Raw genomic sequence first — 21,612 nt, forward strand, 5'->3', positions numbered from 1 at the left:
GGGTGGAACAAACCATTACAAGGGGACATAAATTTAAGGTAAATGGTGGAAGATATAGGATGGATGTCAGAGGTAGGTTCTTTACCCAGAGAGTAGTGGGGGCATGGAATGCACTGCCTGTGGAAGTAGTTGAGTCGGAAACGTTAGGGACCTTCAAGTGGCTATTGGATAGGTACATGGATTAGGGTAGAATAATGGAGTGTAGATTAATTCCTTCTTAAGGGCAGCACGGTATAAATTGTGGATAGCACAATTGCTTCACAGCTCCAGGGTCCCAAGTTTGATTTCGACTTGGGTCACTGTCTGTGTGGAGTCTGCACATCCTCCCCGTGTGTGCGTGCGTTTCCTCTGGGTACTCCTGTTTCCTCCCACAGTCCAAAGATGTGCAGGTTGGGTGGATTTGCCATGATAAATTGCCCTTAGTGTCCAAAATTCTACGATTAACCTAGGACAAAAGTTCGGCACAACATCGTGGGCCGAAGGGCCTGTTCTGTGCTGTATTTCTCTATCTATCTATCTATCTAACAGCTTTCACCTTTGAGGCTCATGGGTATGATTATCATCAGCCAGGGGCATGTCAATGCTCACTCTCTCCCTCAGGTCATGGCCAACCTAATACTGTATTGTAGTTTTCCAGAATTCTGTTATAAACCAACCAGGCAATAAAACCCCGGTTTGCAGTGGTTTAAAAAACAAACAGCCAGCTCTTTAGCAACTCCAAGTCATTCACGTGGCTTGTGAGGTTTTAGACCATTTTAGCCAGCTCACACATTGGCTCCAAGAATTCCTGTCTCTTTTTCTGCCAGACAGAAAATCTGACTTCTTCCTCAGGGAGATTTGCTTCTTCTCCTTTGTGTTTTGCTGCTGACCACAAATCCCCAATTAGTGTCTTTTTTTTTAACCTGACTTTCATCCCCACAGCAATTTCAGCCAGAAACGGTGGCACAAGTAGGCACTCCAGTCACCCCTCTTTTCAGTACTCTCTTTAGTTTTATTTTGGTGTAAAGGGATATCTCCACAAATACAAGCTTTTTTCTTTCCCAAGTGTAGAGTTCATCAGACTGAAACAAGTGTGTTCCATTTGTGGCATTATCAATTTTCCCCCCCAGTGATATCACAAATGTGGAATACGCCGCAAAATCCAATATTCTCGTAGCACTGGGGCTGTGATTCAGTATATGTAACACCTTTTAGTTGGGGTGGTTGACAGACATAAGGAGCCATTAGTAACTCAGTAAAAAGATGCTTTGAAGACTTTATTGGTAACTTTTATTTTGTTGCCATTTCTACTGTCATATCTCTATCTGATAGCCAGTGGATTGCTGTTGGTACAATAACCCTTGCACCACCATTTCATAGACTATAGAACAGAAGGAGGCCATTCGGCCCATCGAGTCTACATCAACCCACTTAAGCCCTCACTTCCACCCTATCCCCGTAACCCAATAACCCCGCCTAACCTCTTTGGACACTAAGAGCAATTTAGCATGGCCAATTCATCTAACCTGCACATCTTTGGACTGGGAGGAAACCGGAGCATCCGGAGGAAACCCACCCAGACATGGGGAGAACGTGTAGACTCTGCACAGTGACCCAGCAGGGAATCGAACCTGGGACCTTGGCGGTGTGAAGCCACAGTGTTAGCCACTTGTGCTACCATGCTGCCCACTGTGCTACAGTGCTGCCCACAATACTTTCACAATACTGCCAAGTATAACCATTGGCAAATGCATTGTTGCCTCGAATTTACCCTCAGTAACAGGCTATCCAAGAGCACATAAGGAGAAACATACTTGAGAACTAAATTCAGACAAAGATTTAGTGCCAGCCCAGTTCTTATGGGACCTGGGGACAATTCTAATTTTGTCGCGGTTGTGCATTACAAGTGCTTTCTTCTTGCTCTGCACGACCCAACCAATGAAGTGGGACAATGCAACACTCTGCCTTCCTGACCTCATAATCGTCACTATGTTGCATCATGGACAATGTCAGCGTAACCTGCAGGCGTAACGAGTAACATCATGAATGCCTCTGTGTGATACTGGCCTGATAGAGAATCCAACAGCATGCTGAAAGTGGACCAGATCATGAGCCCGATGAAGATGAGCCTGGTGGACATCAGTAAGATCTTCTCGATGCTCCAGCCTAGAAATCAAGATGACAACGCTGAGGTCAATCAAATCAACCAAGCTGTCTCCAGAAATGATGCTAAACTTTTGGCTGAGCTCTTGTCCCAGGAGGGGTACTCTCAGTTCATCAATAACCGGAGTGGCTGGGGGGTCCCAGGTACCCCCTTGCGTTTGGCAGCCTCCAAAGGCCACCTGAGCTGCCTGGAGGTCCTCTTGAACCACGGTGCCGAAGTAGATAGTTTGGATGTGAAAGCCCAAACCCCTTTGTTCACGGCTGTGAGTGGCAGGCACTTGCAGTGTGTCTGCTCTCTTCTCAGAGCAGGGGCCAATCCAAATGGTAGCATCTACAACAACTGCTCACCTGTACTAACCGCTGCCAGGGAAGGGGATGTGGACATTTTGCGAGCGTTGCTGGAGTACGGAGCTGAAGTCAATGTGCGATCCAAGGTGCCAGAGTGGGCATCCAATGCCTGTGCCTGCAGCGGCCCACTCTACCTTGCTTCAGTGTACAGGCACTATGACTGCTTTCGGCTGCTTCTCTTGTACGGGGCGGACCCCAACTTCAACTGTACAGAGCAGAGACTCTTGGCAAGGATCAAACAACCAAAAACAGTCCTGGAGATGTGCCTCAGGTACGGTTGTGGGCCTCAGTACATCCAGCTACTCATAGACTTTGGAGCAAACCTTTACCTACCATGCCAAACCCAAGTAAAAAATACACAGCAGAACAAAGCAGCAGAACTCCTAGCCCGAGCCACAGGTAAGAGAGGAGACAGTGTTTTTAAAAAAATATTTTTATTCTCCTTTTTCACATTTTCTCCCGAATGTACACCCACCAAAAATAAACAATAATCAGCAACAGATATGTCAATCCCCATAACACTAACAACGATCCCATCCTCCCACCAACCCCCAAACATCAGCCTGCATGTTTACAAAAACAAATGACAAAAAGGAATCAGGGATTACCCATAGTCACCCTTAATACACACAGTCCCCCTCCCCCCAACCCTCCCACCCATCCCCCCCAACTAATGTTCGATGTTATCCAGTTCTTGAAAGTGCAGAATGAATAATGCCCATGAATTGTAGCATCCCTCCATCCTTCCCCTCAGTTCAAACTTAACGTTCTCAAGGGTCAAGTATTCCAACAGGTCCCCCCCCCCCCCCCCCCCCCTCCGCGCCAGGGCATAGGGTGGAGAGGCTGCTCTCCATCCCAGCAGGATCCGCCTTCGGGCAATCAACGAGGCGAAGGCTACGATATCTGCCTCCGCACCCGTTTCCAACCCTGGCTGGTCCGACACCCCGAATATGGCCTCCCGGGGATCCGGGTCCAGTTTCACGTGCATCACCTTGGAAATTACCCTAAAAACCTCCTTCCACTACTTCTCTAGCATTGGACAGCCCCAAAACATATGAACGTGATTAGCGGGGCCTCCCCCGCAACACTCACACACATCTTCTACTCCTTCAAAGAATCGGCTCATCCTCGCCCTCGTGAGGTGTGCTCTATATACCACCTAGAGCTGTATCAGCCCCAACCTCGCGCACGAGGTGGAGGCATTTACTCTCCGGAGCACCTCACACAGACCCCCTCCTCTATATCCTCTCCCAACTCTTTCTCCCACTTTGCCTTGATCCCTTTCCGTGGTGTCTTATCCTCTTCCAAAATAGCTCCATACACCGCTGACACTACCCCCTTCTCCAGTCCCCTTGTCGTCAGCACCTCCTCCAGCAATGTGGAGGCCGGTTCCTCAGGGAAGCTGTGTATCTCCTTCCTGGCAAAATCTCGAACCTGCATGTATCTAAACATTTCTTCCTGCTCCAGCCCATACTTCGCTTCTAGCTCCCTCAATCCTGCAAACCGATCCATAAGAAACAAATCTTTTAGTGTCTTAATCCCCTTCTCTTCCCATTTCCGAAAACTTCCATCCCACTTCCCTGGCTCAAATCTGTGGTTCCCCCGAATCGGCATTTCCCTTGACCCTACCCCCAACCCGAAGTGCTGGCGAAACTGCCTCCAGATTTTCAATGAAGCTGTTATTACTAAACTCCCTGAGTATTTCCCCGGGACCATCGGGAGCAGCGCTGTTGTTAGTGCTTTCAGTCCCGACCCCCTGCAGAAACTCTCCTCTATTTTTTTTTAAATAATTTTTATTGGAATTTTTTGAAAAATATATATCAACAAAACAATAATAACAATAATAATAATAAACACCCCCCGGCACCCGTAACAACACATATAACAAACCCCCCCCCCCACCCCCCCCCCCCCCCACCCCAATAAACAACAAAATAAATTAACAATAAGCAAATTAACTTAAACACTATCCTCCTAAACCCCCCCCCCTGTCCCCCTCTCCCCCTTTCCCCCCCGGGTTGCTGCTGCTGCTGACCTAGTACCTTATCGTTGAGCCAGAAAGTCGAGGAAAGGCTGCCACCTCCTAAAGAACCCTTGACCCGACCCTCTCAGGGCGAATTTGACCCTCTCCAGCTGAATGAATCCCGCCATGTCATTAATCCAGGTCTCCACACTCGGAGGTCTCGCATCTTTCCACTGCAGCAAGATCCTCCGCCAGGCTACAAGGGACGCAAAGGCCAAGACATCGGCCTCTTTCGCCTCCTGCACTCCCGGCTCCACCCCAACCCCAAATATCGCGAGTCCCCAGCCTGGCTTGACCCTGGATCCCACCACCCTCGACACCGTCCCCGCCACCCTCTTCCAGAACTCCTCCAGTGCAGGGCATGCCCAGAACATATGGGCATGGTTCGCTGGACTCCCCGAACACCTGACGCACCTGTCTTCGCCCCCAAAGAACCTACTCATCCTAGATCCGGACATGTGGGCCCGGTGCAGCACCTTGAACTGGATGAGACTAAGCCTCGCACATGAAGAGGAGGAGTTCACCCTCTCCCGGGCGTCTGCCCATGTCTCCTCCTCAATCTGCTCCCCCAGCTCCACCTCCCACTTAGCCTTAAGCTCCTCTACCGACACCTCCCCCACCTCCTGCATTACCTGGTAGATGTCAGACAGCTTCCCATCCCCGACCCACACCCCCGAAAGCACCCTATCCCTTACGCCCCGTGGGGGCAGAAAATGGAACCCCTCCACCTGTCGCCTAGCAAACGCCTTGACCTGAAGGTACCTGAACATATTCCCCGGGGGGAGCTCAAACTTCTCCTCCAGTTCGCCAAGGCTCATGAACCTCCCGTCAATAAACAGGTCTCCCAACTTCCTAATGCCACCCCAGGAACCCGCCATCCATGTTCCCTGGGACAAACCGGTGGTTCCCCCGCAGTGGGGCCTCCACCGAGCCCCCCACTTCCCCCCTGTGTCGCCTCCACTGCCCCCAAATTTTGAGGGTAGCTGTCACCATCGGGCTCGTAGTGTACCTCGTTGGAGGGAGCGGAAGCGGCGCCGTTACCAGTGCCTTCAGGCTCGTGCCTCCACAGGACACCATCTCCATCCGTTTCCATGCTGCCCCCTCCCCATTCATTACCCACTTACGTACCATTGAGACGTTAGCCGCCCAATAGTACCCAGAGAGGTTGGGCAGCGCCAGCCCCCCTCTATCCCTGCCCCGCTCCAAAAAGACCCTCCTTACCCTCGGAGTCCCGTGCGCCCAAACAAATCCCAGAATGCTGCTGTTCACCCTCCTCGGAACGAAAGTGGGGAGGCACTGAAACAAAAACAAAAACCTCGGGAGCACCGTTATTTTAACGGACTGTACTCTACCCGCCAACGACAACGGCAGCATGTCCCACCTTTTAAATTCCTCCTCCATCTGCTCCACCAACCTAGTAAAATTGAGCTTGTACAGAGTCCCCCAGCTCCTAGCCACCTGAACCCCCAGGTACCTAAAACTCCTCACTGCCCTCTTTAGCGGGAGCCTACCAATCCCCTCCTCCTGATCTCCCGGGTGTACGACAAACAGCTCACTCTTGCCCAGGTTCAATTTATATCCCGAGAAACTCCCGAACTCAGCAAGAATCTCCATCACCTCCGGCATTCCCCCCACCGGGTCTGCTACATACAACAGCAAGTCGTCCGCATACAGCGACACTCAGTGCTCCTCCCCACCGCGCACCAAACCCCTCCACCTCCCCGACTCCCTGAGAGCCATGGCAAGAGGCTCAATTGCCAGCGCAAAAAGCAAGGGGGACAGGGGGCACCCCTGCCTCGTCCCACGGTGGAGCCTGAAGTACTCGGCCTCCTCCCATTTGTCGCTACACTCGCCATCGGGGCCTCGTACAGCAACCTCACCCATTTAATAAACCCCACCCCAAACCCGAACCTCTCCAATGCCTCCCATAAGTACCCCCACTCAACCCTGTCAAAGGCCTTCTCCGCATCCAATGCCACCACAATCTCCGCCTCTCCTTCTGCTGCCGGAATCCTTATCACATTTAGCAGCCTTCGCACGTTAGTGTTCAGCTGCCTCCCCTTCACAAAACACGTCTGATCTTCATGTACCACCCCCGGCACCCAGTCCTCTATTCTAGTGGCCAAGATCTTCGCCAGCAACTTGGCGTCTACATTCAGCAGCGAAATTGGCCTGTATGATCCGCACTGCAAGGGGTCCTTATCACGCTTCAGGATCAGGGAGATTAGTGCCCGAGACATCGTCGGGGGCAGAACACCCCCCTCCCATGCCTCATTGAAGGTCCTAACCAACAGGGGGCCCAGCAGATCCGCATATTTCTTATAAAATTCAACCGGGAACCCATCCGGTCCCGGCGCCTTCCCCGACTGCATGTGGCCAATCCCACTGACCAGCTCCTCCAACTCGATCGGATCCCCCAGTCCCTCCACCTGCTCCTCCTGCACCCTTGGAAATCGGAGCCTGTCCAAAAAACTCTCCATTCCCCCTCCCATCACCGGCGGCTCCGACCGGTACAGTTCCCTATAGAAGTCCCTAAAGACCTCATTGACCTCTGCCCCCTGCCGCACCACATTCCCATCTCTATCCTTCACTCCACCAATCTCCCTAGCCGCGTCCCGCTTACGAAGCTGGTGCGCCAGCATCCTGCTCGCCTTCTCTCCATACTCATAGACCGCTCCCTGCGCCTTCCTCCACTGTGTCTCCGCCTTTCTGGTGGTCAATAAATCAAACTTGGCCTGCAAGCTACACCGCTCCCCCAGCAATTCCTTCTCCGGGGCCTCCGCATACCTCCTATCCACACTCAACAGCTCCTCCACCAGTCTCTCCCTCTCCCTCCTCTCCCCCCCTCTCCCTATGGGCTCGGATGGAGATCAGCTCCCCCCTAATCACTGCCTTCAGAGCCTCCCACACCATCCCCACCTGGACCTCCCCAATATCATTGACCTCGAGGTACCTCTCGATACATCCCCGAACCCTCCTACACACCTCCTCATCAGCCAACAACCCCACGTCCAGACGCCAAAGCGGGCGCTGGTCCCGCACCTCCCCCATCTCCAGATCCACCCAATGCGGAGCATGGTCCGAAATCGCAATAGCCGAATACTCGGCCTCCTCCACCCTCGGGACCAGTCCCCTGCTCAAAACAAAGAAATCAATGCGGGAATAAACCCTGTGCACATGGGAGAAAAAAAGAGTACTCCCGAGCCCTCGGCCTCCCGAACCTCCAGGGATCCATTCCTCCCATCTGGTCCATAAACCCCCTCAACACCTTGGCCGCCACCGGCCTCCTGCCTGTCCTTGAACTAGAACGATCCAGTAGGGGATCCAGCACCGTATTGAAGTCCCCCCCCCCCCCCATGATCAAGCCCCCCACCTCCAGGCCAGGAATGCGGCACAACATACGCCTCATGAAACCAGCATCATCCCAATTTGGGGCGTACACATTAACCAACACCACCCTCTCCCCCTGCAGCTTACCGCCCACCATCACATATCTGCCGCCACTATCAGCCACAACCTCAGACGCCTCAAACGCCACCCTCTTCCCCACCAGGATCACCACCCCCCGGTTCTTCGAGTCGAGCCCTGAGTGGAAAACCTGCCCCACCCACCCCTTCCTCAGACGGACCTGGTCCGCCACCTTCAGGTGGATCTCCTGGAGCATGGCCACGTCCGCCTTCAGCCCCTTCAGATGCGAAAACACCCGGGCCCGCTTAACCGGCCCATTCAACCCCCTCACGTTCCACGTAATCAGCCGGATCATGGGGCACCCCGCCCCCCTCCCCCATCGACTAGCCATAGCCCATTGACTGCTCGCACCTGGCCATCACCCATTCGGCCCGTTTCCCACGGCAATAGAACCTCACCCCGACCCGCACCAACTCCTCCCTGGCCAATCCAGCAACAACCCGGTAGCCCCCCCCCCCCCCCCCCCCCCCCCCCCCCCCCCCGGGCTAGGACCCCTCCTAGCCGCGACGCTCCCTCCACTGTACTCCCGTGAGCCAGCTGACTTCTGCTGACCCCGGCAGCTCCCGCTCTAACTCCGACCCCTCCCGATATGAGGTCCCCCCTCCTCCCCTGCATCAGCTCCTGGGCACCACTTCAGCGCGGGAAACCCGGTCTAATAACCACGCCCCTCGCCACCAGCTCCACCCCCTCGTCCCGCAGCGCGGGAAACCAGAGAAAAGCCTGCGCTTTCACACTGCCCCACCCCACCAACGCAGCTCCCAAACCGCAGTCCCAATCCAACCACCAACTCTGTACAAACAAAGACACAGATCAACCACAAACCCCAGTACACCCCTTAGAACACAAAACCATAACCCACATCGTCCGAAAGCGAGAGAAAAAACAAAAACAAACAGAATAACCAGCTACAGCATAAACAATGATACATGAGTAGAAATACTCCCACAGCCCCCAATCTCTAGTTCGAGTCCAGCTTTTCAGCCTGCACAAAGGCCCACGATTCCTCCGGGGACTCAAAGTAGTATTGCCGGTCCTTGTAGGTGACCCACAGGCGCGCAGGCGGCAACATGCCGATCTTCACCTGCTTTCCATGGAGCACCACCTTCGTCCGGTTAAGCCCGGCTCTCCGCTTGGCCACCTCCGCACTCCAGTCCTGGTAGATACGCACTACCAAATTCTCCCACTTACTACTCCTCACCTTCTTGGCCCATCGGAGAACACACTCCCGGTCACTGAACCGATGGAACCGCACCAGCACCGCCCGCGGGGGTTCATTCGCCTTAGGCCGCCTGGCCAGTACTCTATGGGCCCCCTCCAGCTCCAGGGGCAGATGGAAGGATCCTGCCCTCACCAGCGAGTTCAACATCATGGCCACATAGGCTGGCAGGTCCGACCCCTCCAGCCCCTCCTCGAGGCCCAGGATCCGCAGGTTCTTCCTCTGTGACCGAAGCTCCATCTCCTCGAACCGATCTTGCCACTTTTTATGAAGCGCCTCGTGCATCTCCACCTTCCCCACGAGGGCCGAAACCTCCTCCTCACGCTCAGAGGCCTGCTGCTGCAACTCAATTATCGCTGCACCCTGGGTTGTCTGGGTCTCCAGCAGCTTACTCACCGTCACCTTCAGGGATTCCAACAACTCCACTTTCAGCTCCGTGAAATAGCGCAGAAGGGCCGCCTGCTGCTCCTCAGCCCACTGCCTCCACTCCTCAGGGGCTCCACCGGCCGCCATTTTGTCCACCTTCCCCCGCTTTTCCAGGGGAGCTGCTGCCGTTTTTCTCCTCGCCCCACTTCGAGTCCGCACCATAAATCCCGGGGGGTTTTGCTCCAGACCCCTTTATCCACCGGGAATCGTCGAATCAGCGCCATTTGGGGCCCTTAAAAGAGCCCACAAGTCCTTTTAAAGCGGGAGCTGCCGAACGTGCGGCTTAGCTCCGCATAGCCGCAACCGGAAGTCAACTCCTCTATTCTGACCCACTGGGAATCAACCCCTCTGACCCAGCTCCGCACCTTCTCCACATTCGCCGCCCGGTAGTAGTACATCAAGTTCGGGAGACCCAAACCCCCTGCCTGCCTTCCCCTCTGTAGCAGCACCTTTCTCATTCTGGCCACCTTCCCTCCCCATATGAACGAGATAATCCTTCCCTCAATCTCCCTGCCTTTGGCAGAAAAGTCGGTAGTCATTGAAAAATAAACAGAAATCACGGCAACACATTCATTTTAACCGCCTGTATCCGACCCGTCAGTGACAGAGGGAGACCATCCCACCTTGCCAGATCGGCTTTCACTCTCCCCACCAAACTAGTGATGTTGTACCTGCAAAGCCCCCCCACTCCCGGGCAACCGCACCCCCAGGTACCTAAAGTGAGTCCCAGCCCTACAGAATGGCAGCCCCCCCCCCCCCCCCCCCCCCCCCACCCCTGCCCCCACCCCCAGCCGAGACACCACAAAATACTCACTCTTGTCCAGGTTCAGCTTGCACCCCGAGAAAGACCCAAATACTTGCAGTAGCTCCAATATTCCACCTATCGACGCACTCGGTTCCGACACATACAGCAGCAAGTCATCGGCATATAAGGACCCTATGCTCTATCCCACCCCCCGTACTATTCCTTTCCATACCCCCGAACTTATTAATGCGATGGCCAACGGCCCAATTGCGAGTGCAAACAGCAGCGGGGACATAGGACATCCCTGCCTGGTCCCACGGTGGAGAGAAAAGTATCTCGAGCTGATGATGTTTGTGCGGACACTCGCCCTCGGCTCCTTATATAGTAACTTTACCCAGTTCACAAATCTTGGTCCAATCCCAAACTGCTCCAGAACTGCCATCAGGTACACCCATTCTATCCGGTCAAACGCCTTCTCGGCATCCAATGCTACAACCACCTGTTTCCTTCCCTTCCGCCGGTGCCATAACGATATTCAATACCCTCCTAATGTTTGAAAAGAGCTGTCTCCCTTTCACGAACCCCGTCTGATCCCCACCTATCACCTTCGGGAGGCACTCATTCTGCCTACCCACCAGTACCTTCACCAATACTTTTGCATCCACATTCAGAAGTGATATGGGCCGATATGACCCACACTGCGTCGGATACTTATCTTTTTTTAGCAAAAGGGAAATCGATGCCTGCCCCAAGGTTTGTGGCAACATCCCCTTCCCTATCGCCTCTTCAAACATCCCCACCATCAGGGGTGCCAGCTTATCCTTGAATTTTTATAATATTCTATCGGAAACCCGTCCGACCCTGCCATCTTCCCCGACTGCATCCTCCCGATTACATCCTTTATCTCCTGCTCCACTATTGCTCCTTCTAATGCCCTGTCCCCCTCCCCTAGCCTCGACTACTCCAACCCATCTAGGAATTCCTGCATCTCACGGTCTCCGCTGGGTGGATCTAACCTGTACAACCTCTCATAAATCTCCTCAAAAACCTTGTTAATCCGCTCCGGAGCCACCACCAACTTCCCTACCCTATCCCTCACCTGAAGAATTTCCCTTGCCGCTGCCTCCCTCCGGAGCTGATCTGCTAACATATGCCCCGCCTTATCTCCATGTTCATAAACTGCACCCCTTGCTCATCTCAGTTGGCGCACCGCCTTCCTGGTGGATAGTCGGTTGAAGCTCGCCTGTAGTTCCTTCCTCTTCTCCAGCTTCGCTGGGTCCCCATCTTCTGCATAACTCCTATCTACCTCCAACATCTCATCTATTACCCTCTGCCGCTCCAACCTCTCCCCTTTGTCCACCCTGGCCTTTAACAAAATTACCTCACCCCTCACCACCGCCTTTAGAGCCTCCCAGACAACTGCCTTCGACACCTCACCCGTACAGTTGAAACCTACATATTCCTTAATTACCTTTTCAATTTTCTCACAGAATGTGGTTCCCCAAAAGCCCCACATCCAGTTTCCACCCCGGCCTCTGCGCTACCCCCTTCTCCAGTACCGTATCCACCCAATGCGGAGCATGATCTGACACTGCAATTGCAGAGTATTCTGACCCCTTGACCCCAGCCAGCAAAGCCTTTCCCACCACGAAAAAGTTGATCCGCGAGTATACCTTATGGACTGCTGAGAAAAACGAGTACTTCCGTTCTCTTGGGTGCAGGAACCTCCAAGGGTCCACCCCTCCCATTTCCACCATTAGCCCAGCCAGCGCCTTTGCCCCCCCTGATGGGACCAGCGAGCGCGGTCGTGATCTGTCCAACCTTGGCTCCTGCACCAAGTTCCAGTCACCCCCCACTATCAGTTTGTGTGTGTCCAAGTCCCAAACACCTTCTTCGCGAATCCCACATCGTCCCAATTTGGACCCTATACACTTAACAGCGTCACTAATCTCCCCTCCAGCGCCCCTGTCACAATCACATATCTACCTCCCTGATCTGCCACCACCTCCTCCATCTGGAAGCGTACCCTTTACCTGACCAACACCGCTACCCCTCGAGCCCTCCCATCAAATCCAGAGTGAAAGACCTCACTAACCCAGCCCTTTTTAAGTCTCACCTGGTCCTTCACCCTCAAGTGAGTCTCCTGCAGCATTGCTACACCGGCTTTCAAACTTTTAAGATGCGCAAGCACTCTTGACCGGACCTCCTAGCCCTTTCACGTTCCACGTGACTGTCCTTACTGGGGGTCTCTCACCCCCCCCCCCACCCCCCTTTTCCACCATCATCACACCACCGAGCCCTGCCCCATAAGCCTGACGCGCCCCTATCCATTGTTAACATTGAACCCCTTCCCCCCCCCGAAGAAACCCCCCCCACATTTCCCCCTGAAAAAACATCTCCCAGCATCAATCCCCCCCCCCCCCCCCCTTCCTCTCCCTCGCCTCGTAGGCCCATTGAAGCCAGCTATCCAGGCTCCAACGCCCTCAGCCCTCCTCTCACCTCACCTCCGTTCACTGGCTGACTTTAGTTAGCTAGCGCGGATGGCTCCCCCTGCCAAGATATACCGTCCCCTTCCACCCAGTCCCAGAGAATGAAAAAAAACCAATTCACTAACGTAAGATTTAACTGTCGCAACACAGAACGCCAATCAACCCATCATTAACTGGAACCCTCCCCCATCAGTTCCACCAACTTCTTAGCGAAGTATTGTGTTAGCCTTGGGCCCTCTGTCCCTTCGGGCAAGCCCACAAACGTGACACCACTGTTTAAAAAAGGAGGTAGGCAGAGAGCAGGAAATTATAGGCCAGTGAGCTTAACTTCGGTAGTAGGGAAGATGCTGGAATCTATCATCAAGGAAGAAATAGTGAGGCATCTGGATAGAAATTGTCCCATTGGGCAGACGCAGCATGGGTTCATAAAGGGCAGGTTGTGCCTAACTAATTGAGTGGAATTTTTTGAGGACATTACCAGTGCAGTAGATAACGGGGAGCCAATGGATGTGGTATATCTGGATTTCCAGAAAGCCTTTGACAAGGTGCCACACAAAATGTTGCTGCATCAGATAAAGATGCATGGCATTAAGAGTAAAGTAGTAGCATGGATAGAGGATTAGTTAATTAATAGAAAGCAAAGAGTGGAGATTAATGGGTGTTTCTCTGGTTGGCAATCAGTAGCTAGTGGTGTCCCTCAGGGATCCGTGTTGGGCCCACAATTGTTCACAATTTACATAGATGATTTGGAGTTGGAGACCAAGGGCAATGTGTCCAAGTTTGCAGATGACACTAAGATGAGTGGTAAAGCGAAAAGTGCAGAGGATACTGGAAGTCTGCAGAGGGATTTGGATAGGTTTAGTGAATGGGCTAGGGTCTGGCAGATGGAATACAATGTTGACAAATGTGAGGTTATCCATTTTGGTAGGAATAACAGCAAACGGGATTATTATTTAAACGATAAAATATTAAAGCATGCCGCTGTGCAGAGAGACCTGGGTGTGCTAGTGCATGAGTCACAGAAAGTTGGTTTACAGGTGCAACAGGTGATTAAGAAGGCAAATGGAATTTTGTCCTTCATTGCTAGAGGGATGGAGTTTAAGACTAGGGAGGTTATGTTGCAATTGTATAAGGTGTTAGTGAGGCCACACATGGAGTAATGTGTTCAGTTCTGGTCTCCTTACTTGAGAAAGGACATACTGGCACTGGAGGGTGTGCAGAGGAGATTCACTAGGTTAATCCCAGAGCTGAAGGGGTTGGATTATGAGGAGAGGTTGAGTAGACTGGGACTGTACTCGTTGGAACTTAGAAGGATGAGGGGGGAATCTTATAGAAACATTTAAAATTATGAAGGAATAGATAGGATAGATGCGGGCAGGTTGTTTCCACTGGCGGGTGAAAGCAGAACTAGGGGACATAGCCTCAAAATAAGGGGAAGTAGATTTAGGACTGAGTTTAGGAGGAACTTCTTCACCCAAAATGTTGTAAATTTATGGAATTCCTTGCCTGGTGAAGCAGTTGAGGCTCCTTCATTAAATGTTTTTAAGGTAAAGATAGATAGTTTTTTGAAGAATAAAGGGATTAAGGGTTATGGTGTTCGGGCCGGAAAGTGGAGCTGAGTCCACAAAAGATCAGCCATGATCTCATTGAATGGCGGAGCAGGCTCGAGGGGCCAGATGGCCTACTCCTGCTCCTAGTTCTTATGTTCTTATGTTCTTAATTGTCAAATTGTGCCGCCTTGAGCGTTTCTCCAAGTCTTTGAGCTTTGCCCGGAGTCCTCTGTTAACCTCCACCACCCTCCGCACCTCATCCCCCACCGAGGTGAACTGGTCGCTGTGCTGCGACACGGCCTCCTCCACTTCCTTCATCTTCTCGCCCTGCTCTCCCACCTCGGCCGATGCCTTTGCCACCGCCACCCTCACCGGGGCAATTGCCTCCTCCACCAATGACTTCAATGCGACCACCATCTCCTTCCTCAAGGCCTCCATGTGCCTCACGAACTGCTTTTCGGTCATCTTCTCCACTGTAAGTAGTGCGGCCCCGCCTTGTGTTTGGCTTCCGCCATCTTGTCAGCACTTTTGCTCGTCCTCTCATTCAGCGGCGAACCCGCGTTTCCTCCATTCTTTGACGTTGCTCTTCGCATCCTTTAGCGGCTTATTGTTTTTTCTTTCTTTTCTCTTCTCTCCCCTTCCTTCATCAATCAGAATTATTCTTTATTTTGGAAAAACAATTTTTCTTCCTTCACACACAAAACAAAGGGGAAAAAGGGGAGAGAGAAAAAACTTCCACCAAACTTCTTTAACACGCACGAACAGACTCAAAAACAGCTTCTTCCCCACTGTTACCAGACTCCTAAATGACCCCCTTATTGACTGACCTCATTAACACTATACCCTGTATGCTTCATCCGATGCCAGTGCTTATGTAGTTACATTGTATATCTTGTGTTGCCCTATTATGTATTCTCATGTATTTTCTTGAATTTTGTTTAATTCCCTTTTCTTCCCATGTACTGAATGATCTGTTGAGCTGCTTGCAGAAAAATAATTTTCACTGTACCTCGGTACACATGACAATAAACAAATCCAAATCCATCCAAATCCAACCTTCCTTCACTTCTCCTCTACATTCCCCCAGAGCTCTCCTGGGACCGGACATCAGCCTTCTTACTTCGTCCTAGGTGGGAGCCATCCGATGGGGACACCCCACCTATATCGTGCCCTGGCCTCGGGCCTGCCGCCTCGGCCTCCTTTTAGCTCTGCCCCCGCTGCTCCAACCTCCGTGCCGTGCTGGGCCCAGCGCCTCAGCTCCCGCGGCCCGACACCCGTGCGGGGTTCTTCGCCCGTTTTTAAACCAGCCCCGCTAGCTGCCCGTGACGGCCCCAAAGGCTGACGATAGTCGGGGGGGTTAGGTGATGACTCGGGGAAATCGCCGCAAATCGTGGCCACCGGCGGGAGCTCTTCTTGCTGCAGCCGCCCTGCTCGCCTACGCCACCAGAAGTCAGAGGAGACAGTGGTGTTGTGGTATTGTTGCTGAGCTAGTAATCCAGAGACTCAGGATAATGCCCTGGGGACATGGGTTCAAATCCCACCATGCAACTGGTGGAATTTAAATTCAGTTAACAAATCTGGAATATAAAGCTAGTCTCAATAATGGTCACCATGTAACTATCATCGCAAAACTATCTCGTTGTGAAAACCCATTTGGTTCATTAATGTACCGTCTGGCCTGGCCTATTTGTGACTCCAGACTCACAGCAATGTGGCTTAATGCTTAACTGCCCTCTGAAATGGCTTAGCAGGGTCTGTTTAAAGGCAGTCAGTGATGGGTAACAATGCTGGCCTTGCCAACAATGCCCATGTCCCGTGAAAAAAGGAGATGAGGCCAAATGTAACCCTGGAGGTGAGGCAAGGCCAGGGAATCTGTTTTGAGTCAGGAAAACGAAAAATATGGGTTCCCCGAATGGCTTGCAGTTTCTAAATTTTATTGTGTCTAGCTTGATTGACAGGTTGGCTGCCTTTGGGGTGGGAGAGCCTGCACTACAAAGGCACAGGATAAGAGAGAAGTTAGATCTAATGGGAGCGTGGGGAATGGGGTGGGAGAGCTCTGGGTGATAGATGAGTGGTGGTCAAGAGGATCTGATTGCAAGCAGGGGAAATCCAGTTGTAGAGGTTGGGGGATAGGAGTTAGCAAAATCTTGGAAAAGACCTTGTCTCCAAAAAGCTGAGGCTGGGGACTCGGCATGGTCTCTGTCAATTGAAAATTTAGAAACAGATTGATAAATGTTGCAGTACTAAGGAGCTGTGGAACTAAAGTTGGTGGATGGAGTTAAAATGCAGACCTGCTAATTGAATAGTGGAACAAGACCAAGGCACTGAATGGCCTCCTGTTCCTACGTTCATTGGTTGGACAGCAATTCAGTGCAACAATTTACTGCACTGGCCTGTTTGAAATAAAGGGGAAAAATCAGACAGAGATTCCTCTCCTTCCACTCTCCAGTGGCCACCCACTGGGAAATGCCTTTATGCGGACAATGTCAGCATGGTTCTATGAAGAGAAATCCTGTTTGTCAAATTTATTTGTTTTTTTTTTCAGGATGTAACTAGTATGGTCGATAAAGGATAACCCGTATATGTTGTATACTTGGATTTCCAAAAGGTGCCACAGAAGGTTTACTCACCAGTGGTTAGCATTGCCGCCAACAGCACCAGGGACCCAGGTTCAATTCCGGCCTTGGGTCACTGACTGTGTGGAGTTTGTACGTTCTCTCCGTGTCTGCATAGGTTTCCTCCGGGTGTTCTGGTTTCCTCCGACAGTCCAAAGATGTGCAGGTTAGGTGGATTGGCCATCTTAAATTGCCCCTTAGTGGTCAGGGATGTGCAGGTTAGGTTATGGGGATAGAGCGGGGTGGACATTTGTAGACTGCACATTCGAAGGGTCGGTGCAGACTTGATGAGCCGAACGGCCTCCTTCTACACTTAGGGATTCTATGATAAGCATTCGTGAATTTGGGGTAATATATTAGTACGGATAGAGGATTTGGTAATGGACAGGAAGCGAAGAATACGAATAAATGGGGCACTTTCAAGTTGCAAGGTGTAACTAGTGGAATGCCACAAGGATCAATGCTGGACCCTCAGCCATTTACAGCCCATATAAATGATTTAGATAACTATATGGGTGAATAATATACCTAAATAGGCAGATGATACAAAGCGCAGTGGAAATCTAAGCTGTGAGGAGGACAAAGAGAAGCTGCAAAGAGATCTCGACAGGTTAAGTGAGTGGGTAATATGGTGGTAGATGGAGTATAATGAGGGGTAAGTGTGATATTTTTCATGTTGGCAACAAGAATAGAAAAACAGAAGTTTTGTTAAAGGCATGAAACCTGTAAATATTGATATTCAAAGAAACTCATATATGATGTATTCATATATGGAACACAGAAACTTAGCGTGCAGATACAGCAAACAATTAGGAAGAAAAAAAGCCTAGTTGGCCTTTATTGCAAGGTTATTGGAGTATGAATATTGAAGCTTTGCAACAATTGCACTTTGGTGAGACCAACCCTAAAATACTGTGTGTAGTTTTGTCTTCATTGGTAAGGAAGGATATCCTTGAATTGGAGGCGGTAAAATGAAGGTTCACTGGATTGGTTCCTGGGAAGAGATTCGCCTCTGATGTCAATTGGGTCTGTATTCTCTGGATTTTACAAGTGTTAGAGGTGATCTCATTGAAACATACAAGATTCTGAAGGGGTTTGACAGGCAAGACACCTAGAGGCTGTTTCCCGCTAGTCGGGGAATCTAGAACACGTGGCGGCAGTCTCAGGATAATGGACCAATCATTTCAGACTGAGATCAAGAGAAAGTTCTTCTCTCAGGTGGTTGTAAATCTTTGGACTTCTCCATCCCAGAGATTTGAGGATGTTCCATTATTAAATATATTTAGGGCTGAGATGTTCAGATTCTTGGTCACTCAGGGCATTTGGGGAACAAACGGGAGAAAGGAATTGAGGCAAAAGTTCATCATATTGAATGGTGCAACAGGAAAGATGGGCTGTATGGTCTGTTACTGTTCCTATTTCTTAACGTATCTCCTTTGGTTGAATGAGTAAACCAGCTTCTAAGACCGAGTTGAGCAAGGTTCCTGAGGCATTCTGACGCCTGTCAAACCACATCTCAGTAAGAGTCAACACCATCAGGGGAGTAGGAAAGACAAATCTAAAAGGGTGGCGGTGGCACAGTGATTAGCACTGTTGCCTTACAGCACCAGGGACCCGGGTTTGATTCTGACCTTTGGTGACTGCCTGTGTGCAGTTTGCACATTTTTCCCGTGTCTGTGGGTTTCCTCCAGGTGCTCCGGTTTCCCCCCACAGTCCAAAGATGCGCAGGTTAGGTGGATTGTCCATGTTAATCTACCCCTTAATGTCCAAAAAAGGTTGGGTGGGGTTGAGCGGGGGAATGGGCCTTGGGGGGAGGGGGTGCTCTTTAAGGGGGTCAGTGTGGGCTCGATAGGCCGAATGGCCGCCTTCATCACTGTAAGGATTCTATAACTAAAGGAAGATGGGAATTCTGCTCAATTCCCGATCTGAACTCAACCACTGTTACAATGAACACCTGAAAGACAGGGAGAAGCCCATCTACTTCCAGGTGGAACTGCACTGTTGTGCCTGTCAAACCGTGGCCAAAATAGTCTTGTCAGTGTGTAACCTACGTATTTACTCATGTCTATTTGATTTTCCAGCTCAGCCAAGATGTTTGATGTCTCTCACCAGAATGGCCATCCGCAAGTCCCTGAAACTGTTAAGCAGCCTGCATTCCATTGACCAACTGGACATTCCACAAATCCTGAGGAAATACTTGAAGCACCAGACTTGAGAGGAACACCATGGTTGTGTGGATCTGTAAAAGTAGTACACAGCTACTCCCTCCCTCGCAGCAGGGAGAGGGGAGAGTCAAACGTACTAGCAGCAAGGTTCCATCCCCATCGCTACCCTGTTTTACTCTTGCAGCTTAGTTGTAACTGGCCCAAGCATCTGATTACAAGTAGAATTCCTGAATCCACTCTATGTAGTAAGTTATTCCGTAAGTTATAGTAAAGGAAGATGTACAAAGAATGGTGTATTCGCGACATAAATTTCAAAAAGCTTTGAAAGTGAGTAAATTGTCCGTGGCATTGCTCACGGTCAGTTGGTGAGTACATTTTATTTTTTTACACACAAGTTGGGATTGAAAAGAGAGAGAACTCAGGAAAAAAAAATTCCCTCCACTACGCCACCTAATAGCCAGAGCCTGCAGCTACATCGTGAGTGTTGACTTGGAAAAAATTGAATGAGAAATTTTGATGCCATCATTTCCTACGGTAAATTTCAACAGAAAACGGTGACCAAAAACCAGAAGAAAGCAGGAAGTTTGTGAATCTTATCAGGACTTTTTAAATGTCAGGTTCTAAGGTATACTTTTAGAATTGAGAGCGATCTACAATAATTTACATTTAAATAGGACGTATAACATAGTCAAACATCCCCATATTGTTCACAAATGTTACTTTCAAACAAAATTCGACACCTCATATAAGAAAATAGCAGGAAAGGTCACAAATGTTACTTCATGCGCCAGGATCCCAGGTTTGATTCCCGGCTGGGTCACTGTCTGTGCGGAGTCTGCACGTTCTCCCTGTATCTGCGTGGGTTTCCTCCGGGTGCTCCCGTTTCCTCCCACAGTCCAAAGATGTGCAGGTTAGGTGGATTGGCCATGATAAATTGTCCTTAGTGTCCAATAAGGTTAAGTGGGGTTATGAGGGTTACAGGGATAGGGTGGAGGTGTGGGGCTTAAGTGGGGTGCTCTTTCCAAGGGCCGGTGCAAACTCGATGGGTCGAATGGCCTCCTGCACTGTAAATTCTATGCCTTATTCCTCATTACTTCTAAAGGCATATTTTAATGAGCACATTGAAGGAGGGAGAGAGGTGGAGGGGCACAGAAGTTTAGGGAGAGAATTCCCGAGTTTGGGACATAGGCAGCTGAAGGCACAGTCACCAATGGAGGAACTATAAAAACTATTAAAAACTATGACAGAATTGGAGGAGTTCGTGAAAACTTGTAAGGCAAGAAGATCTTACAGAAATAAGGAAGGCCATAAAAAAAATTTGAAAACAAAGATAAGAATTAAAAAATTACCCAGAAAGCAGTGGAGGTTGGGTCCTTGAATCAGAATCACAACAGTGCAGAAGGAGGCCATTCGGCCCATCATGTCTGCACGAACCTCTGAAAGAGCACCCTATCCCAATAGCCCGACCTAACCTTTTGGACACGAAGGGGCAATTTAGCATAGCCAGTCCACCTCACTTGCACATCTTTGGACTGTGGGAGGAAACCGGAGCACCCGGAGGAAACCCACGCACACACGGGGAGAATGTGAAAACTCCGAGGACAGAATCAAATGCAGGTCCCTGGCACTGTGAGGTGGCAGTGCTAACCACTGTGTCACCGTACCCCAAATATATTCAAGGCTGAGTTAGACAGATTATTTTTAAAATATTTTTATCAAGTCATTTTGTATATACATTGAACACAACAAAAACCAGAATAGGAACAAACAGGAAACCTCATTACAAATAAATAAATAACACCCAACCACCCCACTCTCCCAGCCATTCTCCTCCACCCATCCAGCCTCCCCATTTCAACCCCTTTATCTCCCCCCACCCCGCTGACTCTTAACTGTCCTTGAAGAAGAAGATAAACGGCTTCCACCTCCAGACAAACCCATCCACAGACCCTCTCAAGGCGAACTTAACCTTTTCCAGCCGAAGGAACTGTGCGAGGTCGCTCAACCAAACCCCCGGCTTCGGCGGCCCTCCATTCCAACAAGATCCTTCCCCCGGCTACCAGGGAGGCAAAGGCCAAAACACCGACCTCTCTCACCCCCTGGACTCCCGGGACTTCCGACACTCCAAATATCCACTTCTGGACTCGGGACCAGCTTCACCTTCAGCACCTCGGACATTACGTCCGCGAATCACTGCCAGAACCTCTTCAGCTTCGGACATGCCCAAAACATGTGGACATGGTTCATAGGCCTCTCCGTGCCCTGTCCACGCCTGTCCTCCAACCCCTCAAAGGACCTGCTCATCCTCGCCACCATCATATGTGCCATATGCACTACCTTAAATTGAATAAGGCTAAGCCTGACACACAAAGAAGATGGGTGATCCCTCCCACAACCTAGCCTCCATTCCCCCCCCCCCCCCAAC

At 50.8% G+C, this 21,612-nt stretch overlaps 1 protein-coding gene across 1 annotated transcript; it reads left to right on the forward strand.

Annotated features, from left to right (window-relative positions):
* The first annotated feature begins 2,009 nt into the window (after nucleotides 1-2,009).
* LOC119964154 (ankyrin repeat and SOCS box protein 12-like) lies at nucleotides 2,010-19,423 on the forward strand. Its single transcript, XM_038793448.1, has 2 exons — nucleotides 2,010-2,889; nucleotides 19,104-19,423. Exons 1-2 carry the CDS (start codon nucleotides 2,067-2,069, stop codon nucleotides 19,235-19,237), a joined length of 957 nt encoding a protein of 318 aa, XP_038649376.1. The 5' UTR covers nucleotides 2,010-2,066; the 3' UTR covers nucleotides 19,238-19,423.
* The last annotated feature ends 2,189 nt before the right edge of the window (nucleotides 19,424-21,612 follow it).

The sequence above is a fragment of the Scyliorhinus canicula genome, chromosome 4 (assembly GCF_902713615.1).
Source record: "Scyliorhinus canicula chromosome 4, sScyCan1.1, whole genome shotgun sequence".
Classification (NCBI taxonomy): domain Eukaryota; kingdom Metazoa; phylum Chordata; class Chondrichthyes; order Carcharhiniformes; family Scyliorhinidae; genus Scyliorhinus; species Scyliorhinus canicula.

What these genes read in the sequence shown, in the direction of transcription:
- LOC119964154 (XM_038793448.1), top strand. Translation starts at nt 2,067, where the DNA reads ATGCTGAAAGTGGACCAGATCATGAGCCCGATGAAGATGAGCCTGGTG. An exon ending in ACTCCTAGCCCGAGCCACAG is followed by an intron (nt 2,890 to 19,103) that starts GTAAGAGAGGAG and finishes TTGATTTTCCAG; the next exon opens with CTCAGCCAAGATGTTTGATG.